Source organism: Staurois parvus, unplaced genomic scaffold (genome assembly GCF_062004578.1).
Source record: "Staurois parvus isolate SC_StPar_1 unplaced genomic scaffold, SC_StPar_1.0 ptg000175l, whole genome shotgun sequence".
Lineage (NCBI taxonomy): Eukaryota > Metazoa > Chordata > Amphibia > Anura > Ranidae > Staurois > Staurois parvus.
Window position 1 is genome coordinate 2,947,846 of NW_028317971.1, and position 26,933 is coordinate 2,974,778.

General features: G+C 39.6%; 1 protein-coding gene across 1 annotated transcript in view; it reads right to left on the bottom strand.

Annotated features, from left to right (window-relative positions):
* EXOC4 (exocyst complex component 4) overlaps nucleotides 1-26,933 on the bottom strand; it is a 634,255-nt gene that overhangs the window by 504,803 nt on the left and 102,519 nt on the right. Inside the window, exon 7 of the mRNA XM_089676875.1 lies at nucleotides 15,813-15,990. Coding sequence (XP_089533001.1) covers nucleotides 15,813-15,990 — 178 coding nt within the window. The remainder of the gene's footprint in view (nucleotides 1-15,812; nucleotides 15,991-26,933) is intronic.

Genomic DNA, 26,933 nt, shown 5'->3' on the forward strand with positions numbered 1-26,933 from the left:
ACCGGGATCTCAAAGCTTTCACTACCATCAGCTGGTAGTATGGAAGCTGGTGACCTTCCACAGGATGTGCTATTCACCAAAACAATATCCCTTCCAGCGCACGATTATAGAAACTCTACTACGTCAGGATAATTATTCCATCTCTGCAATTTACTCTCATCTAATCTCACACCAGTCTTACTCCTTTTAAGCCATGGACTTCCATACAGTCTACTGATGATGCTCCAGACAAAATATTGTCAGGATTCCAGAAAATCTCATCCCTCATCCTCTGCGAAACATGGCGAAAACTCAATTTAAAATCATCCACAGAGCTTACTATCTTTTCTCAGCGAACCCGCCCTACGTGTCCTTGGTGCGACCATACCCAACCTACTTTGTTTCATTGCCTTTGGGAATGTGCCCGAGTCTCCACCTTCTGGGACTGAGTTCTCCGTTACATTAATCATCTGTATAACATCATTCTCTCCAAAGACTCTATGCTCTGTCTCTTCAATTATCAAGATCCAGCGATGTCAGCAAGTCCAAATGCTCTTCCTCAGTGCTTCATATTTGTTTGTTGGTGGCTCGCAGAGCACTCATGCAAGCTTGGATACAGCCAAACCCTCCACAGCTTAAAATGGTAATACAGGCACTAACTGCCCTATTTAATCTGGAGAAGCTGGACACCTTTACCTAGAATTTTAAATCTTCACGTCGCTTGTTCTCTAGATGGCAGCACTTCATGGAACACTCCTTTAACTCCTGCGGAACTGGCCACCCATATACCCTTTTCGATATTCGGTTTGGAATCTCAAAGCTCAACTTACCAAGATGCTAGGTAGACTTCGATTGCTCAACTCCTCAGCTTGATATTTCCCAGTCACGTAATGGAGTCCATGTTCCTCCACATCTTTCTTAGCAGATATGACACTCTTTCCCAATTGTCTTTTTGATAGAGATGTAATTGTTCAGGCTTGCATAACCAAACTTCTATTCCTAGGGGATTGCTCAAAAAAATTTTGGTTTTTTTTTTCCTTTCTTGGAAATCGGCCTATGTTGTGTAGATTTGTTGCGACATTGGTGTCTAGTTGGATACTGTCTTTTGTTTCCATTACAGACGTTGTATTGACTTCTGTACTCACCATTGTTATGTAAATAAAAAAAAAATGCTTCACAGAGTTGTATGTCAAAATATTTTTGTACCAAGCGGATAAAATTCAATAAATATTGTTTAAAATATATATATATATATATATATATATATATATATATATTATAATTGCCAGAAATTCTAAATTTCAAGTGATTTTGCCGGGAATTGTGATATTTGTCTGCACATTTTAGGATCCTGGAAATGTCCTTGGTTTTTTATTTAAAGAGATATTGAACCCAAAACCAAAAATGTAATATATTACAGCTTACCAATCTTTAGATTTGATGAAAGCATTAGTTTTCTTTTTTCAAAGCAGTAAAAAACCCAAAAGCAAACATTTATCATATTGCAGCTTACCAATTCTTAGATGTGATGGCTGTATTAGTTTCCTTTTTTAGGTTTTCTATTTTTATCTCATCATCCAGCCAGTGAGTTTGTTGTTTTTCAAAAGCACAAGCTATTTCAGCACAATTTATCAGTTTACATGGATGAATGGATCAGACAAACCATTTACCACCAGCAGGGGTGATTAAAACAACTTTTAATTATTCATGTAAAACCTTTATCCCAAAAGGATAACAAAAAAAAACTGTTGCTGTACTAATTATAAAGTGTGAGCTGGAATATAGCTTCAATCTGTTAATGTTTAAATGTTTAAATCTGCTCAGTACATCTAACACTCCCTTCCCCCAGACTGACAATGCTGCTGTGTGCTATGCCTCCTGTGATCATTCTTCCAGAGTTGTGTCTCACTAATACAGGAGGTTTGTTACTGGCTAGATGACCAGGGATAAAGGTTTTACATGAATACAGAAAAGCTAATCAATGTAAGCACCCCTGTCAATGGTAAATGGTTTGTCTCAACCTTCTGCTACATTTGCAGGAGAACGTGTAACAACAACAGACTTACTGGCAGGATCACCAGGAAAACCTAAAGAATAGCACTAATGCAGCCATCACATCTAAGAAATGGTAAGCTGCATAATAATCAATGTTTGCTTTGGTCATTGACGGAGTACAGGCTCTACCCCCTTACTCTTTTTAGTATCCACCATTGTAAAATGAGATGTACTGAGTAACTTATGGATTTGATCCCACAGCCAATTTATCTGTATTAATGTAGCTCTGTATATATTCCAGATGTCTTTGCATAAACCTTTATGCAGCTTCTATGAGGATCTGATACTTACTCACTCACACACTCTCCAAGACCCTTTAATGAAAAATGCCTGAGGTTTATAGAGCACTGTAGCTCAATCTGAAATGTATACTTACAAGTAATTTATTGATTACAGTGACTCAAGCTCACTGAATAATTAGTTAACTGGAGCTCACTAATGAGGTAATCTCTGTGCCAGCTCCTCCAATCGTCAAGTTCCATTTCTTAGATTCTTAGAAAATACATTTCAATATTTATAGCGTGAATAGGGTGTCTTACCCTTACACTTTAAGGCTATAACACAAGGCATGTTCTCACATTTAATTTCTACACATTAAAATGACTATGTTCTGTTCAATGATATTTCTAAAGTAAAACCCAGCATAGTTTATGACTGTGTTGTCACTGCCTTGGAATACCGTTCATCGTATTCTTCAAAGGTATTAGTAAATAGCAGCTCACTTAGGTCGCTGGTATTTATCTTTTCAGAGAAACTGTTAGCACAGCTTGTGATGGCATGCTGCCTGATTTATGCTATAAAGCATTCAGCATTCTGCTACAGCTATTCTCACATTCTGGCATTAGACCACTTCAAGCACTGACACCTAACAAGATCTCTTTCAACCTCTAAAGGGGTCATTCTCATCTTTTTAGTATTATCTCCACTGCTTTGGAAAGCCTTATGCTTGGTAACAGATATCCAGGTTATGGTGAATGAAAGGCCCTATAATCACATAAGCTGAGCAGCAGGCTCACCGTGGGATTAAGCTGTGCTTCTAGATGCTGCAAAGTACATCTGATCTTCTTCTTGCAGACTTTGCTACAGTGGAGGATGAATATAGTGTTTGATGCTCCCAATGAAATCACAGGTTATTTGCATCATCATTATAGCAGATGAAAGCTCTTTGTCGCTTAAGACTAAATTAGACTCAGACGTTTGTGCATTGTAATTGATACACAATGACAGCGCTAATAAAGCTGTAGAAAACAAATGTTCTTTTGCTCTATCAACTTTTGCAGGCAAAGACATATTTTCTCTAGCATTTTGTACCATCTCCTTTTATTGACATGATTGATTTGCCTCTGGTTTTCTGCCTACAAACACAAACCCAAAATGCATATCACGTTTCAGGCAAAGCAAGGATGTTTTCCTCTGAGTGAATGTTAATGATGTGTTAGAGACTGAAACAAATCCAGGAAGAAAGTTCTGATTGAACATAGAAAATCTGATGAACATCTCTGTTGGCTGTAAATACCCGCTTAGTTTCCTCTAATATTAGGCAGTTGTGGTGCTATATTAATGATACTTGCTGGAGTAATGTCAGAGATAATTTTTTTTTATTTTAAACACCTTCTTGATTCCAGTAATTAGTGTGGGGGAAGCAAGACATTAATGTGGTGACTTATGCTAATATACTGTATATTACACATTGTTACAAGTATGGGTATTTGATGTTTCTCTAAATACCTCTATGCTGACTTCAGTTCTGTGCAGGGGAGTTATGGCATTATGTCTTACCTCAAGCATATGTCTTATGGACTAGAGCGCTTTAACATTGGGTTAGCAGAACTTAAAGCTGAAAAAAAAATTAAATAAAAGTCAGCAGCTACAAAAACTGTAGCTTCTGACTTTTAAAATACAGACACTTGCCTGTCCCTCGGTCCAGGGTGTCCTCACCACTGCTGGCTTCACTGGCCATCTTCACTCCCTGGCGTCAGAATCTTCAGTGTGGGCACCCGGCTGTGACAGTTTGCAGCTTCACAGCCAGGTTCCCACTGCACATGCGCGAGAAGCACTGCGCTTTGTGAATGGCCCTGTAGTCTTCTGGGACCTCTCACGTGTCCCAAAAGACTACGGGGAGGGAGGGGGGAAAGACAACTCCCGCTTCCGATCGTCTAGGCCCCCGCTCCCCAAAGGTGCCAAACCTTAATGGGGAGTGGGGGACAAAGGCTCAAAGCGGAACTTCCCCTTTTGGGTGGAGCTCCGCTTTAACCAATATTTGTTTGTTTAAAGGAAAACTATAATTTCATGTAATTTTTATTTGAGTTTATAGGTTTTAAAAATTATCAAAGTATACATTTGTTGTTTTATCCCATAGCACTATGGAGCAGCACAGCAGTAGCTGCCAGTTTTTTTTCTTAGTTTGTCTGATACCAACCTGAAATGGAGTCATCTGATAACACCTAGAAGAGTTTGCATCCCTTGCAACAATGATAAGTACTTCTCCCATAACGACCAGATAAGCTATGGACTAAGTGGGCATGATTTCCCTCCTTTCATGACCAGGCCATTTTTTGCAATACGGCACTGGGTTACATTACCTGACAATTGCGCGGCCATGCAATGCAGTAGATAAATGAAATGCAAGTCATTATTTCCCCACAAATAGAGATTTCTTTTGGTGATATTTGATCACCACTGCGTTTTTTGTTTTGTACTATAAACAAAAAGACCACCAAACAATATTTTTACTTTCTATAAAACATATTCAATAAAAATTTTTTTTAAAAATATCAACTTTCTTCATAAATTTAGGCCAATATGTACTCTGATACATATTTTAGGTAAAAGAAAACCCAAAAAGTATATATTGATTGGTTCGCGCAAAAGTTATAGCATCTACAAACAATGGGATATCGACTGGAATTTTTTTTTATACTAGTAATGGCAGTGATCAGTGACGTATAGCCAGACTGCAATATTGCGGCAGACATTTTTACACTAACTGACACTTTGTGGGAACCAGTGACACAAAATACAGTGATCAGTGCTAAAAGTATGCACTGACACTGTACTAATGACAATGGCTGAGGAGAGGTTAAACATCTAGGGCAATAAAAAAGTTAACTGTGTGCCTAGCTTTGTGTTTTGTGTTAGGTGCTTTTACTAAGAGAAGTGATGGTGCTTTGCAGGGACACAAGATCCATCACTGCCCCGTCAGAACGGAGCTCTGCCTTGTGCCTCTGCCTGATGATCTGCAGGTGCCGGCTGACATCCACTGCCCGGCACCAGCAGATCGGTTTCTGCTGTGAATAATCACAACCGAAGAGGCCCACCAACAGCATGCATGCACGCCCCCTAGGCAGGCGTACAGAATCACGATTATATACATGATTTTGCACAGGAGGACCACCCAGTAGCAGTATATATGCTATAGGATGGCCTTTCAGTGGTTAAAAATGTGAACTCATGGAAAAACTTTAATTTTTTTAATTAAGAAAATCTTTTGTCAACAAGTCAACAACCATCCACGGTCTATAAACAGCTAAAGAGACTGCTCAAGACAAAAAATAGCTATGTATGAAAAATTCAAGAATCATTGAGGATTAAAACGCCACATGACTCACATAGTTACAGTAGTCTGGCTGAAAAAAGACAAAAAAGTCCATCCAGTTCAACCATTAAAAAAAAAAAAATTATAATCCTATAAGCACAGTTGATCCAGAGGAAAGCAAAAAAAAACAGCAAAGCATGACCCAATTTGCTCCTGCAGGGGAAAAAAATGTCTTCCTGATCCCCCGAGAGGCAATCGGATATTCCCTGGATCAACTTTAAAACTCCATAAAAACAAAGATGAAAATCCACAAACCTCTTCTTTTTTAAGAACACCCATGCAAATGAGGCCTTAGCAGTATTAAAACTAAAAGCAAACATTATATTGCAGGTTAACAATTCTTAGATGCCTGCATTAGTTTTCTTTTTTAGGCTTTCTTTCTTCTATTTTCATCTGGTGATCCAGCCAGTAAGCTTGTAGTTTTTCAATACAAGCTCTCTTCCGGAGGTATCAGTTTACAGCCATGAGACAAACATTTTACTGGTAGGGGCACTGACAACGATCAGCTTTTAATTATGTAAAAACATTATCCCAAATTGGAAAAAAAACTCTGCTGTAACTGATTAGAAAGTGTGAGCTGGAGTTTGGCTTCAAATTGTTAGTGTATTTAAAACTGCTAGTACATCTAACATTCCCCTCCCACCCAGTCTGACAATGCTGCTGTCTGTTGTGCCCCTTCATATAGAGAGGTACAGTATATTACTTGCCAGATGATCTAGTGAAAACAGAAGGAAAACACCTAAAAAAAGAAAACCAATGCAGCCACCACAGGTAAAAGATTGGTAAAGCTGCAATATATTACATTTTTGGTCTGGAGTTTAATATCACTTTAAGAGTACACCTGTGCCAAGGGCGTGTTTGCGCACAAGGGATACACATGTGTTCTTAGCATCTGAACGCTGTAGCAGAGTGTCTAAAAGGGAGCCTGTTCGGGGTTTACAGAGCACCCAGGCTCCTCTTGCACACTTCTAGAGACCTCTTATTTTCTGTCCAGTTCGGGTTTTGCACCTTCCTTTTTAACAATTTAGGATCACCTGGAACTCAGAGTTACTGCTCTTGAGCCCAGGGAAAAGACAAGTTGTGTCTGCGAGAGATGCAAGGTTGGTGGAGGCTGTAAAATAGTATGCCAAGCGTGACAAGTATTAGGCTTGCTCAGCCTGCTAGTTAGGATGTGAATGTGTGTAGTTAGTGCCAAGACACAGCTAGGATTTTGTTTTGTAGTTCTTGCCTTGTTTAGGTTATGGAACACTGTACAGCACCTGTAAATAGTAAACTGTTTGTCACTACATCACTGAACTGGTATCTGTGACTAAAAGTGTGCTTTGTACCTGCTACCTATCCCCAGCTCATGGCACATTCAGACAGAGCGAGTTCAGGGTCATGCACCTACATGGATGTCAAATTGGGAGCAGTGACTGTGTCCATGCAGAAGCTGCATCCAAACTGATATGAATGTGACAGCCTGCACAGAACACCTGTGCATACATGTGAGTAAACGTGGCCCCTTGCATGGGTGTGCTCTTAAGTATTCCCAGGCCAACAAAGCCTAAAGCATCAATTTTGTTTTAAGTAATATTTTTGTAGAGGCCATTATTATATTTGATAAATAACTTGTTTACCAAGCCTATTTGTTAAATATAACAAGAAAACATAGAACTTGCATAGTTTTTGTGTTCCCAATACAAGCTGTTCTTTCCATATTTCTCTGCATATAGCCCTGGAAATGAGTTATCTATGCTCATTGATTGTTCTGCTAGGTCCCATTCACCAAAAGGCCACAGCAAGTTTTGTTGTGACAACTGAGAGCATAATTGTATTGTTCTGTGAACCATGAATATTCATTGGAGCCAGGCAACAATTAAATGCTCTGTCACCACGCATGTAAATCTGAGGGAAGGGCATGTCCAACCTGCAATCTGTCAGCCTGGCCGCCACAAGGAAAGTGACAGAGAGCCTTAGTGATGAGGAGTAAAGACATATGAAACAAAATGTTTATCCAGGAGGAGTGTTTCTGCAGGCAGTGAGCAATTAATTCCTTTTCAGCCTGTTAGGAACTGGCAGGAGGTGTTTTCCAAATCTCACACCAGAGAACAGAGTTCTTACAGACAGAAGTTTGCCTTTAAAATGTGCTACAAAAGATAGACAGATTTAAGTTTCCAGATTTTGCATTAGCATACTAGAAATATTTAGTAGGGTTAAACCGATACGGATACCGAGTAATTTCACAAGTGCTCTGATAACCGAACCCGATACCTTTTCGGTGCAATTTGAGCCCATACAAAATGAATGTCCCTGAACTAGTGTCCCCATTACAATGTTTATTATCTATAGCTGTTCTATTGACAACCAAAAATTGGAGATTTCTTTCCCACTTTCACTGATAATGATAAACAGGAGAAATAGATAGGGTAAATTATTCTGAGGGGGGCACAGACAGCAATAAAAACTTAATAGGTGTTTTAACTAGGAATAGAATGACCTGGGGAAAAGTTTTTTTTTTAAAGCCGTTTTTGTTTTTCTCCGGAAAAATTGGGGAAAAAAACAAGACAAAAAAAACTGTGTGGAATATGCTCTGCTACAATGATAAATAATATATCCATGACATGGTATTCAAACTATATAACACGAAGACCTTAATGAAAGATGTCTGAGGCTTTCTTTATGTAAAGTCTTACATTTTCTCAGCTGAAGACAAGGAAATCCTGGAATACAGTTCAAGCAGCACAGTACTTCTCAATGCAGTTCTCAAACAAGAAAAATATGCATTGCCCCTAGGGGGCACTGCTGGACAAAGGCTCCAGTTTAGTTTGCTTGTGGGCTCCATCTTGTACCTTCTACAGTTTGGCAATTATTGGGATACAGCAGATGATAGTTTATATCCCCTCAGGCCTTAATTGGGTACATTTGTCTGACAAATTAGTTTATCTTTATAACCTTTAAATCATTCCCATTAGTGTTTTACACCATCACAGTGTAGTGTTTACCTATAGTCTGGTCAGTAAATTGTTTTTTTTTCCTATTCTCAGTAAATTAGTGAGAACAACATCAAGAGTTTGGAAACATTTCCACAGTGCAGTTTCTGCTGACAGAAAGCTGTAATTTTCAAATATTGTGAGAAATTTTCTTTTCCAAATGCTACAAGGATGACAAAACACATCCTTGTATGCCAGAGGTGCCCTAAAGCCATTAACTGCTTGCCGACCAGAAATACTGCTACAAGGCGGCAAACAACACCATTCGCAGCCACGGCTGTCAATCACTGAGCCCCGGCCGGTAATTACTCACCAGCGCCTGGTGATTTCCGACAATCTCCAACAGGGAGGACGACTGTTTTGTTTACTAACAGTCCTTCTCCCTGTCAGCTCGGGCACACTGCTGTGGATGGCTGTGCACAGCACAGCCATCCACAGCAGTGTGATTACAGTGAATCACACGCACACTGCCCCATTGTAAAACACTCCGAGCACACAGTTAACCCTTTGATCGCCCCTCATGTTAACCCCTTCCTGCCCAGTGCTATTAGTACTGTCAGTGCTTTTTTTTTTAGCACTGATCACTGTATTGGTGTCACTGGGGATGTCAGTGACACCAAGTCAGTTCTCCCAAGTGTCAGAATGTCCGCTGCAGTCCCGCTATAAGTGACTGATCACTAGTAATAACTAGTAAAAATGAAAAAAAAATCCCATTTGTAACTGCTATAATATTCACGCAAGCAAATAATTAACACATTGTTTTTTGTTTTATTTTTATTTTTTTTTTAGCAAAGACGTAGCAGAATACATTTTGGCCTAAATTTATGACATTTTATTTTTTTTTATTTTTTTACTGGACATGTTCAATAGCAAAAAGTAAAAAATATTGTTTTTTTTTCTCAAAATTGCTGGTCTTTTTTTTTTTATAGCGCAAAAAATAAAAAAAACCGCACAGGTGATCAAATACCACCGAAAGAAATCATAGGAAAAAAGGGCGTAAATTTCATTTGGGTGTAGCGTTGCATGACCGCGCAATTGTCAGTTAAAATAATGCAGCGCCGTAACACAAAAAATAGCCTGGTCAGGAAGGAGGAAAAATCCTCGGGAGGGCAAGTAGTTAAAAAATACTTTATGGAATAAAATGATGAGGACAATTATTAAAGTGCAAGTAGCTTTCCTCCAGAGTTCTCATTCTAGAAATATCTTCCTGCTGCTTCTGGACCATCACAAATTTTAAAAATCTAGTTTATTTACTGAATAAGCTGTATTTGTATTTCAATCATAATACTTTTATACTGTATACACTGCATTTAACCCCAGTGTATCAATTCTCAATTTGTTAAACTACTCCACAGTGAATTTTTTTCCACTTTTTCAGAAAATTTCCATTTTTTCCAGAACAAAAAACAGGGATTGTTTTTTTCTCATGGCTTCAAAATTTCCAGAAATTTCACATCTCTAGTTCTATCACCTCTACACTCAAGGTTTTGTTCTTTTGTTATAGTTAAAGTTATTCTGGCAAAGACATTCATACATAATCAAAGAAAGTTCCCTGTTAACACAGGTTAGAAGGAATGTAGAGCTATCAGACTTTTTCCCCACAAGGTTTGCTTTAAGGCTAAAAATCCAGGCAGACAGCCTAACACACAGTTGAAATATATGCATGGGATCTGTTTTATATGCCAAAGATTAGTCACTATTTGTGCTCAAGTTTGTGGTCCAGACACTCCTGCCAGACATCACAGCCAAGTCCCTGACCTCCACTTTAGCAGTAGCACAGCTTTGTAAAAACATGTCCCAAGGCTTCTGACAAAAAAGAACCACCAGCAAGTGTAATCAATGATTTACTATGTGCTCAAGTCATAATATTCACGATCCGCACACGAGCACTGCAGCAGATGCTATCTGGATGCTAGTACGGTTTCTTGTTCCACCAGTCTGAAGGCCACTGTGCAGGAGATTACAGGTTGTCAATATCAAGGCAAATTCAGGTGTTTACATTAGTTGTGTCCAAAAATACTTTTGATTATTTTTTGTAAGAGTCACATCATTCCATAAATTGGTGTTTTGAGATCAGCCAAGAATTTAGCTATCCCTAATGTTATCTACTTTTGCTGCCTGCCTCCTTCAGAGAACATGGTCTTCTGCAAGACAGCAGGTAAATGGAAAAACAGGCTTAGAAATACCCAATGACATAGCTGTTGAATGAAAAGGGAATATACCTTCCTTTCTGGTTGCCTATGTGTTGAAACGTTGCTGTTCAACAGCTGCAGCAATTATTTGACCCATGGGTTGAATAACCTGTTTTCCCGCAGTATTCAAGTAGTTTCTCCCATAGGCTCGTATGGGATAGCAGGTTTTCCACACAACCAAAAGTGTGCAATACTTGCAGCAGCCCAGGAGCAGTAAAGCAGTAGAATTGTAAGACACTGGTCACTGTAAAGTTAATTCTATTCTAGCAAGTATATTACTAGATACATGTGACCCTCTACCGTGACAAGGTAAGTTTAATTAAATTCATTACTACCTTGTATTTTACACCATGGTGTACTAAAAAGAATGTGTAGCATGTTTCCTGGATGTTATTAGCACTTTATTTCATTGCTGAACTATGGCCAGCAAAATTTGTATTCCCGTTTTCACCAAATATGGAACATAAACAAGCAGCCACTCCCAACACTACTGCAATAAATAACAAAAAAGGCTTGATTTGTGCAGCAGCGAGTACATTAAAGCCAATTATCTTCAGAAAGAAATTGAATAAGGAGACTGCATATAATAAAAATGACAACCTGTGCTTGTCTGAAAAACATCCTGCAATTTGTATTCCACATGCAATTCTTGCGGAAAAAGTAATCGCTTTAATTAAGAACATTGGAATACTGTTCTAAGTAAATTAAGGTTTAATTAAAAAAGGAAAACATTTACAGAAACAGCCACAGTAAGTGATAAAACAGCATAAAGCATTAACCTGTCCTATATTAGAAGGACTCTCCTGTAGAGGAGGTCTCATTAGCATTGGTGGCCATGTTTCCCAATCTCACAGTGCTAACCAACTGTATCAGCTGAGCTGTTGGTACAGCCTTTGGAGATCTAATATGTTGGGATATATATAAATTGAGGAGAACTGTGTTATAGAAAAGCACTGTGAGATAAAAAAAAAATGGAAAAATTGTATTTATGATACCCCAACAAAAGATCTAGTAAGAATGAGCAAACAGATCATTGACATTCTGTCTTGCACATAATAACAAAAAGCTAAGTAAATACAGATATTTCCCACAAGATGTAAAGCTATTATATGGATACCATGATAAAAAATACACACAGATATGAAAACACCTATTTGGATGGAGCCATATCTGCTCCATCTGCAAATATGGTCTCTTCTATCCATGCACATATTCTCAGCTCCATATATCTTCTACATTATATTAAATAGTTTCCACTGACCTATATAGAACAGCAGGTCACATTAGCAATTATTATCCTGCTAAATTGAAAACTATTGTGCTGTACCATTTTACCAATGTCATGAAAAACAACCTTCCAAGATAACATCATGAAACTCCACTACTGCTGCAATGAATTTCCTACAGATATCTAGATAGTTTGAAGTACAAATCAAAGGAGAGCAAAGAAATTTGGGGACTCGATAAAAAGATATACAGCTCGTCAGCTGTAGTCCTACATAGAATGGAGTGCAATAATGGAACTTGTAGTTTTCAAGATACTGAGAAGCACCAGAAGGCACTGTATAATGCAACTTGTAGTCCTACAGGCAATCGGAGGACAAAAAATCCAGATAATGAAAGATGTCTGAGGCTTTCTTTATTCTTTCAGCTGAAGACAAGGAAATCCTGGAATACAATTCAATTCAAGTAGCACTGTACTTCTCAATGCAGTTCTCAAACAAGAAAAATATGCATTGCTTCCACTAGGGGGCACTGCTGGACAAAGGCTCCAGTTTAGTTTGCTTGTGGGCTCCATCTTGTACCTTCTACAGTTGGCTGATTATTGGGATACAGCAGATGATAGTTTATGTCCCCTCAGGCCTCAAATGAGTACATTTGTCAGACAAATTAGTTTATCGTTATAACCTTTAAATCATACCCATTAGTGTTTTCCACCATCACAGCATACATTAACTACCAGCCTCGTATACAACACAGCTCTTTAGTTTAAAGCTGTACATATATGGATAAAAATTCATACGGTTCAGCAGGGGCCAACAAAATGTTGATCCGTGTACAGGCAGAGAGGTTGCCATGTCAGATTTTCCCTGCTTGATAAGCACTGCAGGCTACAGCCTACAAAGCTGGTTAGTGTATTCTGATGGTGGATAAGTCTTTCTGCTTTCAGAATACAGTAGCTCAGCGGGGAAGATTCCCCCATCCACATGGAGTGTGTGGATGGGACTCACCTGTGGGCTGCCTGAGAAGCAGACACTCATGAGAACAGAAGAAGCAGCTCGGACAAGCTTTATAATCTCTTCATACAATATAAGTCCATGTAAATGTTAATAAAGTGGAACTTCACCCTAAAAGGGAAGTTCCGCTATAGCACCTCCATCCCCCCTACTTAAAAAGTGGTGAATCGAAACGAATTACAGGACACTATAAAATGCTTGGTTGTATCCTATTTTGTCCATGGTTGAGTTTATAGGACTGAGGGCTAACTTGCTAGGTTTCATTTTGCTGGAATATTGAAAGATATTGACAGACACTAATGTGGTTTTTTCTGGCTGCATCACACTAAGGCCGCATTGACACTGACAGTCCAATCGGGTCCACCTGTCAGTTTTTCAGGCGGACTCGAACGGACCATCCACAGATCTCTATGGAGCAGCCGGTGTTAGCGGACATGTGTCCACTGACACCCACTGGTATCCGATCCGATCTTGTACACTAAAGACAGACAGATAGGGATCCGTTCCCCATCTGTCCGACGGATCGGATGACAGTTGGTGGAAACGGATAGGCGATCCGTTTCCATCCGACCGCCCCATAAAAAACAGTGGACTGTCTGTGCCTGCTCTGCAGCAGCAGAGAAGACACAGACCTGCCATCAGACTGCTCAGCGGGAATCAGCGAAGAGATCCCCCGCTGAGCAGGCAGATCTGACGAGTGATGGGAAAATTGTATATTTTATATTTCCTTATTAATGTTGGCCTCACAAATGTTTAAGAATGCCTCCAAGCCTTGGTAAAGGGCTGTACGAGGACAAGGTCTGATTATCTTAAATAACAAAGAAATGTGACTATTTGGACAAGTCAGACCACTGCTCTACTCTTTGTATGGAGGGTGGGTTGTCAATTGCTTACACACAAGTCCGGTATATAACACAACTAGACTAGAAATATTTGTCTCGACCCATAGCTTGCGTTAAACATGCGTCTGTTCTGATAATCAGCCACGCTATATAATGGAGGGACCCATGGCGGAAACAGCATCTTTAGTTAAGTATTCTTGTTATATTTTCTTTATCTTTATCTGTAGATCTGTCATTACTTGTAATAAATGTTTTGCTTATAAGTATTTGTGTGATCTCTGTTTGCACATATCGAATACAACCCCAAAACCCTAACAAAACAACAGGTCCAGCCCATCTAAAAAGGGGCCTAAGGAACTGAAGCTGTTGTTTTGTGAAAAAACATTGTAAAATAAAAAAAATTAAAAAAAAAACTTTTTTTCCATTCCGTTTTTAACGGAACAAAATGCAGACCCGTTCCGTGTAAAAAATGGACCTGAACGGAAATGGACAAAAAACTGATGTAAATGGATGGCATCTGTAAATGGATGAAAAATCCATTTGCCCACAAGAATGCATTGATGTCTCTTTTTCATCCATCAACAGACAAATGGAAAGCCCATGTGAAAGGGCTGCTTTCACACTAATCCGTTTTTATTCTGCTTTTGTGTTAAAAAAAAAAAAAGCTTAAGAAAAACTAGTGACAATGTATTCCTTTGGATCAGTTGTGGGCCCCATTGAAATCAATGGAAAACAGGGCAAAAATGCATCGAAAACGCACTCGTGTTGTGTTTTTGGCATGGTTTTTGAGTCACATGTCCTTTAAAAAATGCACCGCAAATGCAGTAAAAACACGGCAAATGCCCATATGCATTTTGCTATACATAAATACTGTACTCAGATAGTTTTTCCATGATTGGAATTAAAATGTATGTAAACCATGATCATAATGGGCTTAGAAAGCTGTGGAAGGGGGGGGGGGGGGTTGTCAGCAGGAAGTGGATAAACAGCAGCACACTACTCTTCCCAGTGATCAGCTGTGCAGGAAGGGGGGGTCAGCACAAGTATGACCACCGTGATACAAGCAAGTTGTGCTCCCAAGCAGAATGCAAAGAAGAAAACTGACCACTCTGGGATGGATGTGATCTCATGCCTAATGTAGCAAGTTTGAAAAAGGAAAGCAGGGAGACTGTGGCAAGTCCCGTTATTTTACACAAAGGAAGCAATGCAAAGAGGATAGGATGCTTTTTCATAGAAGTACATGGAAACACAGATACATCGGGTATATGAAATGTTGGAGTAATATACACTTTTAAGAAATCATTCACATAGACGGCAGCCTCTTCCACCCCTTTGAAAAGCCATCCATGGTGGAATGCTTTTTTAAGAGGACTGTAGAGCAGCAGCTGTCAGGAATTCAGAAGGTGATTTTGTACAGAAATACTGTGCCATACCTGCTAGCCAAGTGTTTGGCTCATGTTTGTGTTCCCCTTGTGTTTGACAGTGGCACTGGCTGCCAAATTTACCTCTATAGCCACACAAAAAATATAAATGTAGTAAAATGCCTCAGGTGTTTGGTAACTGCCATTTAGGGCCTTTGATAGCATGCTTTGTTCGCTTCAAGTAGATTTTGCAATCCCATATAAATGTAGAAGGTCAAGTGCACCTGGAAATGAATTCCAAATGATCTCAGAAGCATCTCAAACTGATATCATCAACACAAGCCCAAGCCTGTTGACAAAACCTATTACGTTGCATGACACTTTTACTCTTACTGTAGATCCTACTTATAATATGCAGGAGTACCTGTCTATATTGGGTAAAAAAATGGATAGTTGTCCAAACTCTACAGTTGCCATCACTTTGCAACAAATTAATATAGAAAATCTCTAAACTAGAGGCAACCAAATAAGCAGACACAGCAAAATATTGTTTTATATCTATTGTGATGAATGCATTACCTGGATAACTGTCTGTATCTTTACCCAGACGTCAGCCATGTCATATAGCTTAATGTCTCCATCATGTTGACTGCTGGGAGAAGCCACAGTCTGCTGCAGATGCCCCAAAACTACAGCGTGTGCAGCGGCCACAGCATTAAACTTGTCAAAAAGCAGCTCTAGAAGTTCCAAGAGTAGCCTAGGGAAGGAGCCATTAAAAAAACATTAGTTTGTAGATAAATGTCTATATCCATCGCTCCTGTTCTCTATCTCTCCCTATTTGCTAACTAAACTAAAGGAGGAGGCAATAGTGGGAAAATGCAATTACATAAAGCAAACTATTAAAATATGTTCATCAAATTTTAATTGTATATTCATAATAGAATTAATAGAGAGAAGGATCAGAGCACTATAGAGAAGCTATAGTGGAGATGTGAAAACAGTCATCCAGGCTACTACTGAATTTAAAAACTCACTGAATGACAACAGCCTCTATGGTTGCTCATCTTTACTTTGTTAGTTGGAATGGGTGATATGACTGGAAATGACTCAACTCAGTCACCAGGAGCATAAAGTGTTCTTGACCAAAAGCTTCACATCTATTGTATTTTTAAATCAAATTAGTATATGTCATAAATAGTTATTGTACAATCCCCCCTTTCTCTCAGACTTCAATTATCAAAAGCAAAGGCTCAAGTTCTGTTTACATATCTATCTCCTATCTCTATAAAATCAGGCAGCTTAGCAGTGCCTGACTCATCACCAAAACTCACATTTCAGATTAATCAACACATACAGCATATATGACAGTCCTACTAAATCAAATAATTCTAAATAACAATATTCCTCATTCTTGCTATAAATATAAACTGCTATCTTATAAGACTTGAAGCTTATGTGCAGCCAAAATCAAAAAACAGAAAAATCAGCACAAGGGACATGCTTTACAGTAACTAGGATGTGTCCCTTCTGCGGATTCCTCTGCTGTCAGTAGTAATCTTCCTTCATCCTGCTACCCTCCCCCTGGCAATCTTCTGATGCAAAGCAGGGTAATACAACTAAAGAGCTGTCACAGTCTTTCATCAAGAAAGCCTGACTATGCCCAACCTTTCCGCCCAGCTCTGCCATTCATAAAAGCCATACTAAAGCTTTCATGAATGGAACATGATTTAACAATAGAATGGGTGGATGATTGATATCTCTGTCCCCTCCATTCACAGATTCTGTTCCATTTACAGAAACTGTAATGCAGTTCTACAAATGGCAAGTTAGGTCCCTTGTTCTGATTTTTCTGTTTTTGATGTTGGATGCACTGACAGCTGAGATTTCATCATCTCTGACTGCCAACAAGCAAGTGTTTTACATCATTAGAGGCAACAGCATATGTGTTGATAGAGTTCTGGGCCCAAAGCAGAACAGATAAGTCCTAATTTAAAAAGAAAAATAAATGGAGACAATTCTGTCAACAGTGTGTGTTCCCAGGGTATTCTTCATAAATGTGAAAAAAGATAGAGCATCACAGATCTAATTTGATAACTTAATTAAATAATTCTAATTAAATAAATCTTAATTGTAAAAGAACAGGAACAATTTAAATGTGAAAAAAATAGTTTTATTTTCTAATCTGTAAGACTAATAATTTTTTTGCAGCACATTAAAAGGACACAGGATATTAATCTGAAACATTGGGATTATACTACCATCTTCAGGAGAATTGGACACTAACAAAGCTAAGCTGTAAGGACAGTCTAGTACAGAGGTCAAAAACATTCTAAAGAATGAGCCAGTTTACAGTCCTTCAAACTTTAGGGGGACAGGACTGTTTTCAGTTGAAGCAGAAAATATTCTGGCTTGGGAGTAAACAATGTCCCATGATTAGTATTAGGGGGAGTAATAGTGCCTCATCCTTGGTATTAAATGGTAGGAATAGTGCCCAATCGTTGGTGTCAGTGACAGGAACCATGCCCCACTGTTGCTGACAATGGGGGGAAATAATGCGCCAAAGGCCAGATAAAAGTAAACAAAGGGCCGCATCTTGCCCTCGAGCCGCAATTTGGAGACCACTGGTCTAGTATAACCCCTCCAGCTCCCAGCATGCTTCAGTTAATTAGCAAGCAATGATAGGGGAGAATCATAAAACTAGAAAAGAGGGGCCTGTGTCCTGTAATATACTTCAAGAAAAAGATTTTACAGGTAAGAAATATAGTATAATTTTAATTGTACATTATGGGACACAGGATAGTATTCTGAAACACTTTCAAGTCCAAAAGCAGTCAAACCAGCCAATAAAGGAAAAACAAACAGGTTAACAAGGGCAGCTCAAGGTAGCTTACAGTACCATCTGAAAAACCTTATGAATTAATCTGTCATCAGCTGAGGCCTGAACATCCACTTAACAAAAGTGTGAACAAAAGCCTTACAAATCTGAGCAACAGACGATGAAAATCATCCTATCAAGCCCTAACTAATCTAGTGGAGTGCAGTATGATCATGAAAGAGTGAAACTTTCCCTTGCGATCATAAGCTTTAATAATGCACTGTTGAATCTACCTAGTGATAGCTGAATGAGAAGCATGTTATCCCTATGGGGACCCTCTGAAACAACAAACAGAGATTGGGATTGCCAAAAGGGAGCTGCAGCTGAGAGATAAACTCGAGCAACAAGTACTACATCTGACAATGGAGGAAATTTATTTAGGGTGTTTAGAAGCAGGACAGAAAAATGATAGAACAATGCCCCAATTAAAGCGAAAGTAGGAAACTGCCTTGGAAAGAAAGGAAGCCCTGAGCCTGAAAATAACCTTTACCTCATGTAGCACAAGAACATGTTATTTATAGGTTTTACCCTCCAAATTAGAAAATGACCTTGCAGAAGTTATGGTGTAAGAAAGGCAATTTATAACTAAGGATAGTAAGAATAGACAGAAAAATAGATTCAAAGGGCGGTCTTTGAATAGCCGACAGAACTAGGTTAAGATAACCCAAGATAACCTTTTAAACCCAAGTGCCTGATATGCCCTGGGACCTGAGGGCCTTGAAGATCAAAAGATCCCCCCCCCCCCCCCCCCACACACCTTTACAAGTACAGGCTGCCCCTCATTGTGAGGAGCACTTTCTTCCAGACTGGATTCAGGGCTTATGGCAAAACTGGGTTTCTGGCTTAGCCTTGGAAGCTTGAGACAAATAGAAGAAAGTCTTTTTTTATCACAGGAACAGAGGCTTTAGTCCCTGGAGTTTTTGTCCTGTTTTTCTAGGGCAAATGGGTACACTTTGGCAGATGATAAAATAGCGAGTTTAGCAGATGGACAAGGTCACAACAGCAGGTTGAATGGCAGGGCTTACAATGGAGAACAGAGCTTAAGAAAGGCCATTCAATCACACATCCAAAGGGTATTTGAACACTGGGATACCCTTGACAAGGATAGCGAAGGTCTTGTTAAGACAAGAAATGGCTGGGTCCACAACAGAGACAGCACTTTTTTTTTTAGGAAACCCTTCTTAATAGGATAATGCTAATCAAAACACTTGTGAGGAGCAAAGACCTCAGACTGAGGCCAGTTATCATTTAAGAAAGGATGTTCAGGAAAAGGTTTTAGCAGGCCAAGGCATCTTTAGACAGCCAAACCTAGCAACCTTTGACAAAGTCAACACAGGCGGTTATGAGTCAAGGCACATCCACAGAACTTGACAAAGCACCATCCTCATCTTCCACATATGAAGGAGAAACAGTAGCTGCTGTGAAAGAAAGATCAGAATCCACATTTGGGGGAGAAGTAGAGGGGGCCTGCTTGTGACCCCTGTGAGCTCAAAACTCCAATAGGGCCGAAAACTGATCCATAAATTAGGACATGGTAGCAGAAAATTCCTTTTGTGACAAACAAAAGGAATGGGCCACCGCAGAGGGGTGCCTGTGTGGAGGGCAGCAACCCAGGCTGGGAGCAGCAGTCCAGACATTCAGGAACATCATGGAAATTCTGTACATACCCTTTAAGTTCTTAGCCATATGTGAGTCGGCGGGACCTCTAGGGCCACTCCTCCCTTCCCCTGAACCTACAGTTGTGTTCAAAACAGTGTGTTTAAAAAAGTGAATAAAGCTCAAAATCCTTCTAACAGCTTTTATTTCCATACACACATATGAATAGGGAACACTACACATTCTATTCCAAATCAAAACATGAAGAAAAATATATCAAATTTGTGTTGTTCCTCTTAAAAAATTGAAGAAAAGTGAATATTAGACTGTTCAAAAAAATAGCAGTGTTTGTATTCTTCTTTACAAACGCAAACATTCACTATATAAACTGGAAAATGTTTGAAGATTTTTCTTTCCTTTGAATCAATTAATATTTAGTTGTATAACCACTGTTTCTGAGAACTGCTGTACATCTGTGTTGCATGGAGTCAACCAACTTCTGGCACCTGTGAACAGGTATTCCAGCCCAGGATGATTGGACTACATTCCACAGTTCTTCTCTATTTCTTGCTTTTGCCTCAGAAACTGCATTTTTGATGTCACCCCACAAGTTTTCTATTGGATTAAGATCCGGGGATTGGGCTGGCCACTCCATAACGTCAATCTTGTAACGTTTATTGGTGTGTTTGGGGTCGTTGTCTTGTTGGAACACCCATTTCAAGGGCATTTCCTCTTCAGCATAAGGCAGCATGACCTCTTCAAGTATTCTGATGTATTCAAACTGATCCATGATCCCTGGTATGCGATAAATAGGCCCAACACCGTAGTATGAGAAACATCCCCATATCATGATGCTTGCGCAACCATGCTTCACTGTCTTCACAGTGTACTGTGGCTTGAATTCAGTGTTTGGGGGTCGTCTGACAAACTGTCTCCGGCCACTAGACCCAAAAAGAACAGTCTTACTTTCATCAGTCCACAAAATGTTGCGCCATTGCTCTTTAGGCCAGTCAATGTGCTCTTTGGCAAATTGTAACCTCTTCAGCACATGTCTTTTTTTCAACGGTGGGACTTTGCGGGGGCTTCTTGCAGTTAGCTTGGCTTCACATAGGCGTCTTCTAATTGTAACAGTACTCACAGGTAACTTTTTTTTTTTCCTATTTAAATAATTATTCATTTTCCATATAAAATACATGTTCCATCATTACTCTCATATAACATACAAAACCATCAGTTATATCCCTTTCTATCTTTATTCCCATTACCCCCCTCCACCTATCTAATACCCCCACCCTGAAACCTACCCCCCCAAAAATAAAACCACCCACTCTGCATTCCTCCATTACATCTTTTCCTAAGTAAGGGGAACTTTCACATATCCCACTCTACTGCTTCATATATTTTCACCAAAATCTTCCCATTTTCCCCACCTCCTGTAATATAACCCCATCTTGTTTTCTTGCATATAATACAGTTTCTCCATCCTACATATCTGATTCACTCTTTCCACCCAATCCTCTTCTCTCGGAACCTCTGAGTTATGCCAAAACTTAGGTATCAGACCTTTTGCCGCATTTAGATAGTACCATATACCCGAATCCTTATATTTGTTCCCTGATAGCTCTGTACTATGTAATAGACAACTCTGGATCCAATCCTATCTATATCCCAGAAATTATCCCAATCAAATAAACCATTGTCTCCCAAAAACCTTGAATCTTTGGGCACTCCCACCATATGTGATGTAACGTACCTATCTTTCCACACCCCCGCCAACACTCTGGTGTATTCTCCCCACTCATCTTATATTCATTGTTCGGTGAAATGTGCCATCTTGTTAAACACTTATAGTTTACCTCCACCTCTCTCATGCTTACGTTCTCATGTGTTAGTCTATATATTTTCCTCTGTTTGTCTTCATCTATCTCTATTCCCAAATCCCTTTCCCATTTTACTATGTACATTGGCTTTGTGTGTGTGTGTCTAACTCAGTGAGAATCTTATAAACTTTGGCCGTGCCCCGTTTCCCATCTCCACGTGATTCCAACAACCTCTTAAACTCCAATCCTTTCTCAATCTCAAAGGGTTCGGAAGACTCCCGACAAAGTGTTTTAATTGGTGATCTCTCCACTCGTCTATCTTAATGAAAAGTTCCCTTTTTGTCCTTTTTCAAATCCTTAAGTGTTCTCAATTCCTGCCCTTCCATAATATCCCTCAGTTGAATATCCTCCTTTTTAAACCATTTTCCTGTGCTCTCCTCCCTACCTGGAGGGAAATACTCTGTGTTCCTCAGTGACATTAATTGTGAATTAAAATCCCATTTCATAAGCTTGTGCAGTTTATCCCAAACCTTTAAAACATTTAATGTATAAACACTTGTGGTATCTTTTAATCCTCTATATTGTGCTGGTACCCATATGATTTTACTCAAGTTAACTCCGCTTAATTCATTTTCAATTTTGACCCACCTTTTCCCCTCTGGATTGTGTGTCCAGTCATAAATTCTTGCTAGAACTACTGCTCTATAATACCTCTTACAATATGGCACTCCCAATCCTCCCTTCCCTTTATTTCTACTCAACAAATCATAAGATATTCTAGGTTTTTTATTTTTCCATATACAGTGGGGCAAAAAAGTATTTAGTCAGCCACCAATTGTGCAAGTTCTCCCACTTAAAAAGATGAGAGAGGCCTGTAATTGGCATCATAGGTAGACCTCAACTATGAGAGACAAAATGAGAAAAAAAATCCAGACAGACAATCACATTGGCTGATTTGGAAAGAATTTATTTGCAAATTATGGTGGAAAATAAGTATTTGGTCAATATCAAAAGGTCATCTCAATACTTTGTTATATATCCTTTGTTGGCAATGACAGAGGTCAAACGTTTCCTGTAAGTCTTCACAAGGTTGGCACACACTGTTGCTGGTATGATGGCCCATTCCTCCATGCAGATCTCCTCTAGAGCAGTGATGTTTTGGGGCTGTCGCTGGGCAACACGGACTTTCAACTCCCTCCAAAGGTTTTCTATGGGGTTGAGATCTGGAGACTGGCTAGGCCACTCCAGGACCTTGAAATGCTTCTTACGAAGCCACTCCTTCGTTGCCCGGGTGGTATGTTTGGGATCATTGTCATGTTGGAAGACCCAGCCACGTTTCATCTTCAATGCCCTTGCTGATGGAAGGGGGTTTGCACTCAAAATTTCACGATACATGGCCTCATTCATTCTGTCCTGTACATGGATCAGTCGTCCTGGTCCCTTTGCGGAGAAACAGCCCCAAAGCATGATGTTACCACCCCCATGCTTCACAGTAGGTATGGTGTTCTTTGGATGCAACTAGGCATTCTCTCTCCTCCAAACACGACGAGTTGTGTTTCTACCAAACAGTTCTATTTTGGTTTCATCTGACCATATGTTATTCTCCCAATCCTCTTCTGGATCATCCAAATGCTCTCTAGAAAACTTCAGATGGGCCCGGACATGTACTGTCTTAAGCAGGGGGACACGTCTGGCACTGCAGGATCTGAGTCCCTGGTGGCGTAGTGTGTTACTGATGGTAGCCTTTGTTACGTTGGTCCCAGCTCTCTGCAGGTCATTCACTAGGTCCCCCCGTGTGGTCCTGGGATTTTTGTTCACCGTTCTTGTGATCATTTTGACCCCACGGGATGAGATCTTGCGTGGAGCCCCAGATCGAGGGAGATTATCAGTGGTCTTGTATGTCTTCCATTTTCTAATTATTGCTCCCACAGTTGATTTGTTCACACCAAGCTGCTTGCCTATTACAGATTCAGTCTTCCCAGCCTTGTGCAGGTCTACAATTTTGTTTCTGGTGTCCTTCGACAGCTCTTTAGTCTTCACCATAGTGGAGTTTGGAGTGTGACTGTTTGAGGTTGTGGACAGGTGTCTTTTATACTGATAACAAGTTCAAACAGGTGCCATTGATACAGGTAATGAGTGCAGGACAGAGGAGCCTCTTAAAGAAGAAGGTACAGGTCTGTGAGAGCCAGAAATCTTGCTTGCTTGTACGTGACCAAATACTTATTTTCCACCATAATTTGCAAATGAATTCTTTCCAAATCAGCCAATGTGATTGTCTGGATTTTTTTTATCATTTTGTCTCTCATAGTTGAGGTCTACCTATGATGCCAATTACAGGCCTCTCTCATCTTTTTAAGTGGGAGAACTTGCACAATTGGTGGCTGACTAAATACTTTTTTGCCCCACTGTATATCTTGTTAACATCTTTTTAATTACCTTAAAAAAAAAAACCTCCGGAAGTTTAATTGGGATCATCTGGAATTTATATAGGATTTTAGGTACAATTACCATTTTTATCAGATTTATGCGCCCTATCCAAGACGGGTTACCTCCTCCCAATTTCTTTAGTTCCTCCTTAATCTCATTTAAAAGTGAGATATAATTAAACTTATACAAGTTCGTATATGAAACAGTGAGTTTAACCCCTAGATATTTTATCTCTCTATCTTTCTATATAAAAGGGAATTCTTTTTGTATCTTTTCTTTTTCACTATTTGGAAGATTTACATTTAAGATCTCAGTTTTTGTTGGGTTGATTTTCAGATTTGATAACTCCCCATAATCCTTTAGGCTCTTCATTAAATTTGGGAGTGTTATCCTAGGATTCCCCACATAGAACAACAGGTCGTCCGCAAAGGCAGCCACTTTATGTTCAGTTCCTCCTATCTGTATTCCTTTTATGTCCATGTTTTTCCTAATTGTTGCCAGTAAAGGCTCCAATCACAAAACATACAACAATGGAGACAGTGGGCATCCCTGTCTTGTTCCATTTGACATCCCAATAGGTTCCGACCTCTCTCCGTTAACCAAAATAACCGCGGAGGGCTCTCTATACAATTTTCCTATCCACTCTCTCATTCTAACTCCCAATCCTAGAGTCTCCAGAGTGTCCATCATGAAGCTCCAATCTACTCTATCGAATGCCTTTTCAGCATCGATTGAAAGCACCACCACTCGAGTTTTCCCCTTCCTAGCTTTCTGGATAAGCAACAAAGTTCTCAACCCATTGTCTCTACCCTCCCTCCCTGGTACAAATCCCACCTGGTCCCCCTGGATCCATTCTGGCATTAAATCTTTCAACCTATTTGCTAAAACCTTTGCATATAACTTAGTGTCTATGTTCAAAAGTGAGATTGATCTATAGCTAGAGCACTGAGAAGCATCTTTCCCTTCCTTTTGAATAAGCACCAAATGGGCCTGTAAAGATTCTCACCTCATCTCCATCTCCCCACCTAGGGCGTTCATATATTTCTTCAATTTCGGTATTAACAATTCACTATATTTTTTATAGTACCTCACAGTATAACCATCTGGGCCTGGGCTTTTCCCCGTCATGGTACTTTTTAATGCTATTTTTATTTCCTCCTGCGTAATTTCTAAATCAAGGAATTCAGTTGATCTTCATTTAACTTCGATAGTCCTGCATTTTTTAGATATACCCTTCTTTTTTCTCTACTCGCATTTCCACTTTTATTTACTGAATCCTGGGAAGTAATATTATAACAGCTTGCTATAATATTCTTTAAACACCTTGGCGATCTCTTTAGTAGAATAAACCGTTTCTCCCTTGGGGTTTCTTATTTTTTCTATATAATTCCTGTTTTTCTTTTTCCTCAAGGCTCTCATTAAATATTTTCCTGGTCTATCTCCCCATCTATACCTCTCACTTGCCACTTTATTAAAAACTCTTCTCCTCTCCTCTTCCATCAGTATCTCTAATTCTTCTTTCTTTTTTGTTACCTTCTGTCTTATCTCTTTTGTTATTCTATTTTTATGTATCTGCTCCAGGTCAAATATTTCTTTTAACAGCCCAGTAAGTTTCTCTCTTCTTTCCCTTTTCTTTTTTGCCCCGGACGCGATCAATATACCTCTTATGTAGGCCTTATGGGACTCCCATACTGTAGCCACCGACACTTCCCCTGTCTCATTCTCCTGAAAAAATCTTTCAATCTCTTCCCTAATCTTCTGATCAATCTCCTGATCCAGCAGAAGAGCCTCATTCAACTTCCATCCTATACCACCTGTCAACCGCCTCCCCCACCCCAATTTCAATGTAACAGGGGCATGGTCTGAGAGAGACATTGCCTTTATTTCTACTTTAGCCACCATCTCAAAAAGTTGATGGTCAACCAATATATAATCCAATCTCGAGTACATCTCGTGTGCATTAGAGAAGAAGGTATAGTCTCTCTCTTTTTCATGTATTATTCTACAAATATCCACCAGTTGGCACTCATGCATCAGCTTCTTTAAAGTTCTCAAAGACCTACATCCCTCTCGTTGCGCAGAAGAGGTCGTATCCATTTGTGGATCCATACAGAAATTCAAGTCCCCTGCCACTATCAAGCGCCCCTTTTTGAAGGCCATCAATTTTCTCAAAACACCTTTCAAATATAACTCCGGTCTCTTATTTGGGCAAAAATATTCACAATTGTACATTCCATCTCTTGCAATCTACCTCTCAAACAAAAATCTCCCCTCAGGATCTATTTCTCTCTCCTACAACTCAAGCTATGTTTTTTGCAAACCCTATTGCTATTCCCTTAGCTCTCTTAATTGGGGAAACTGCGTAAAACCATGTTGGGTAGTTTCTAGAATTCAACTTAATATTTGACTTAATCTCAAGATGTGTCTCCTGCAAAAAGACCACCGAAGCTTCTCTATGTTGCAACTCCTTGAATAGCTTGAATCTTTTTCCAGGACAATTCAACCCATTTACATTATATGTTATAAACCGTAGATCTTCCATACTTCTTTTGTCTCTTTTTTTCTCCTCAATTTCCTCTTTTCCACCCTCAATTCCCTTATACTTCCCTTCCTTATGCAGAGTGTTAACTTTAATACCCCCTCCCTAATTCCTCCCATCCACCCTCCCCTATTACTCCCTTCCCATCCTATTCCCCTCCCAATACCCACCCCCTTACTGCCCCGCTACTCATTTCCCAAACCATTCCCCCCCACCCCCCACCCAAAACCCCCCCTTTTGCTACCCAACCCATTTTTTAGGCCTCTAAGTTGCCTATTAATCATTTGTAGGTCTATACCCACCATTGATTTAAACCTTGGGGCTGAACTCCTCCCATAAACGTCTCTCCCTCTTTCCAACCTCCCAAATTACCCTCCATCTATCTGTTTATTTCTATTAACTTTAATTTTCACCGTGCGTTTGAGGAAAAAGAAAAGAAAAAA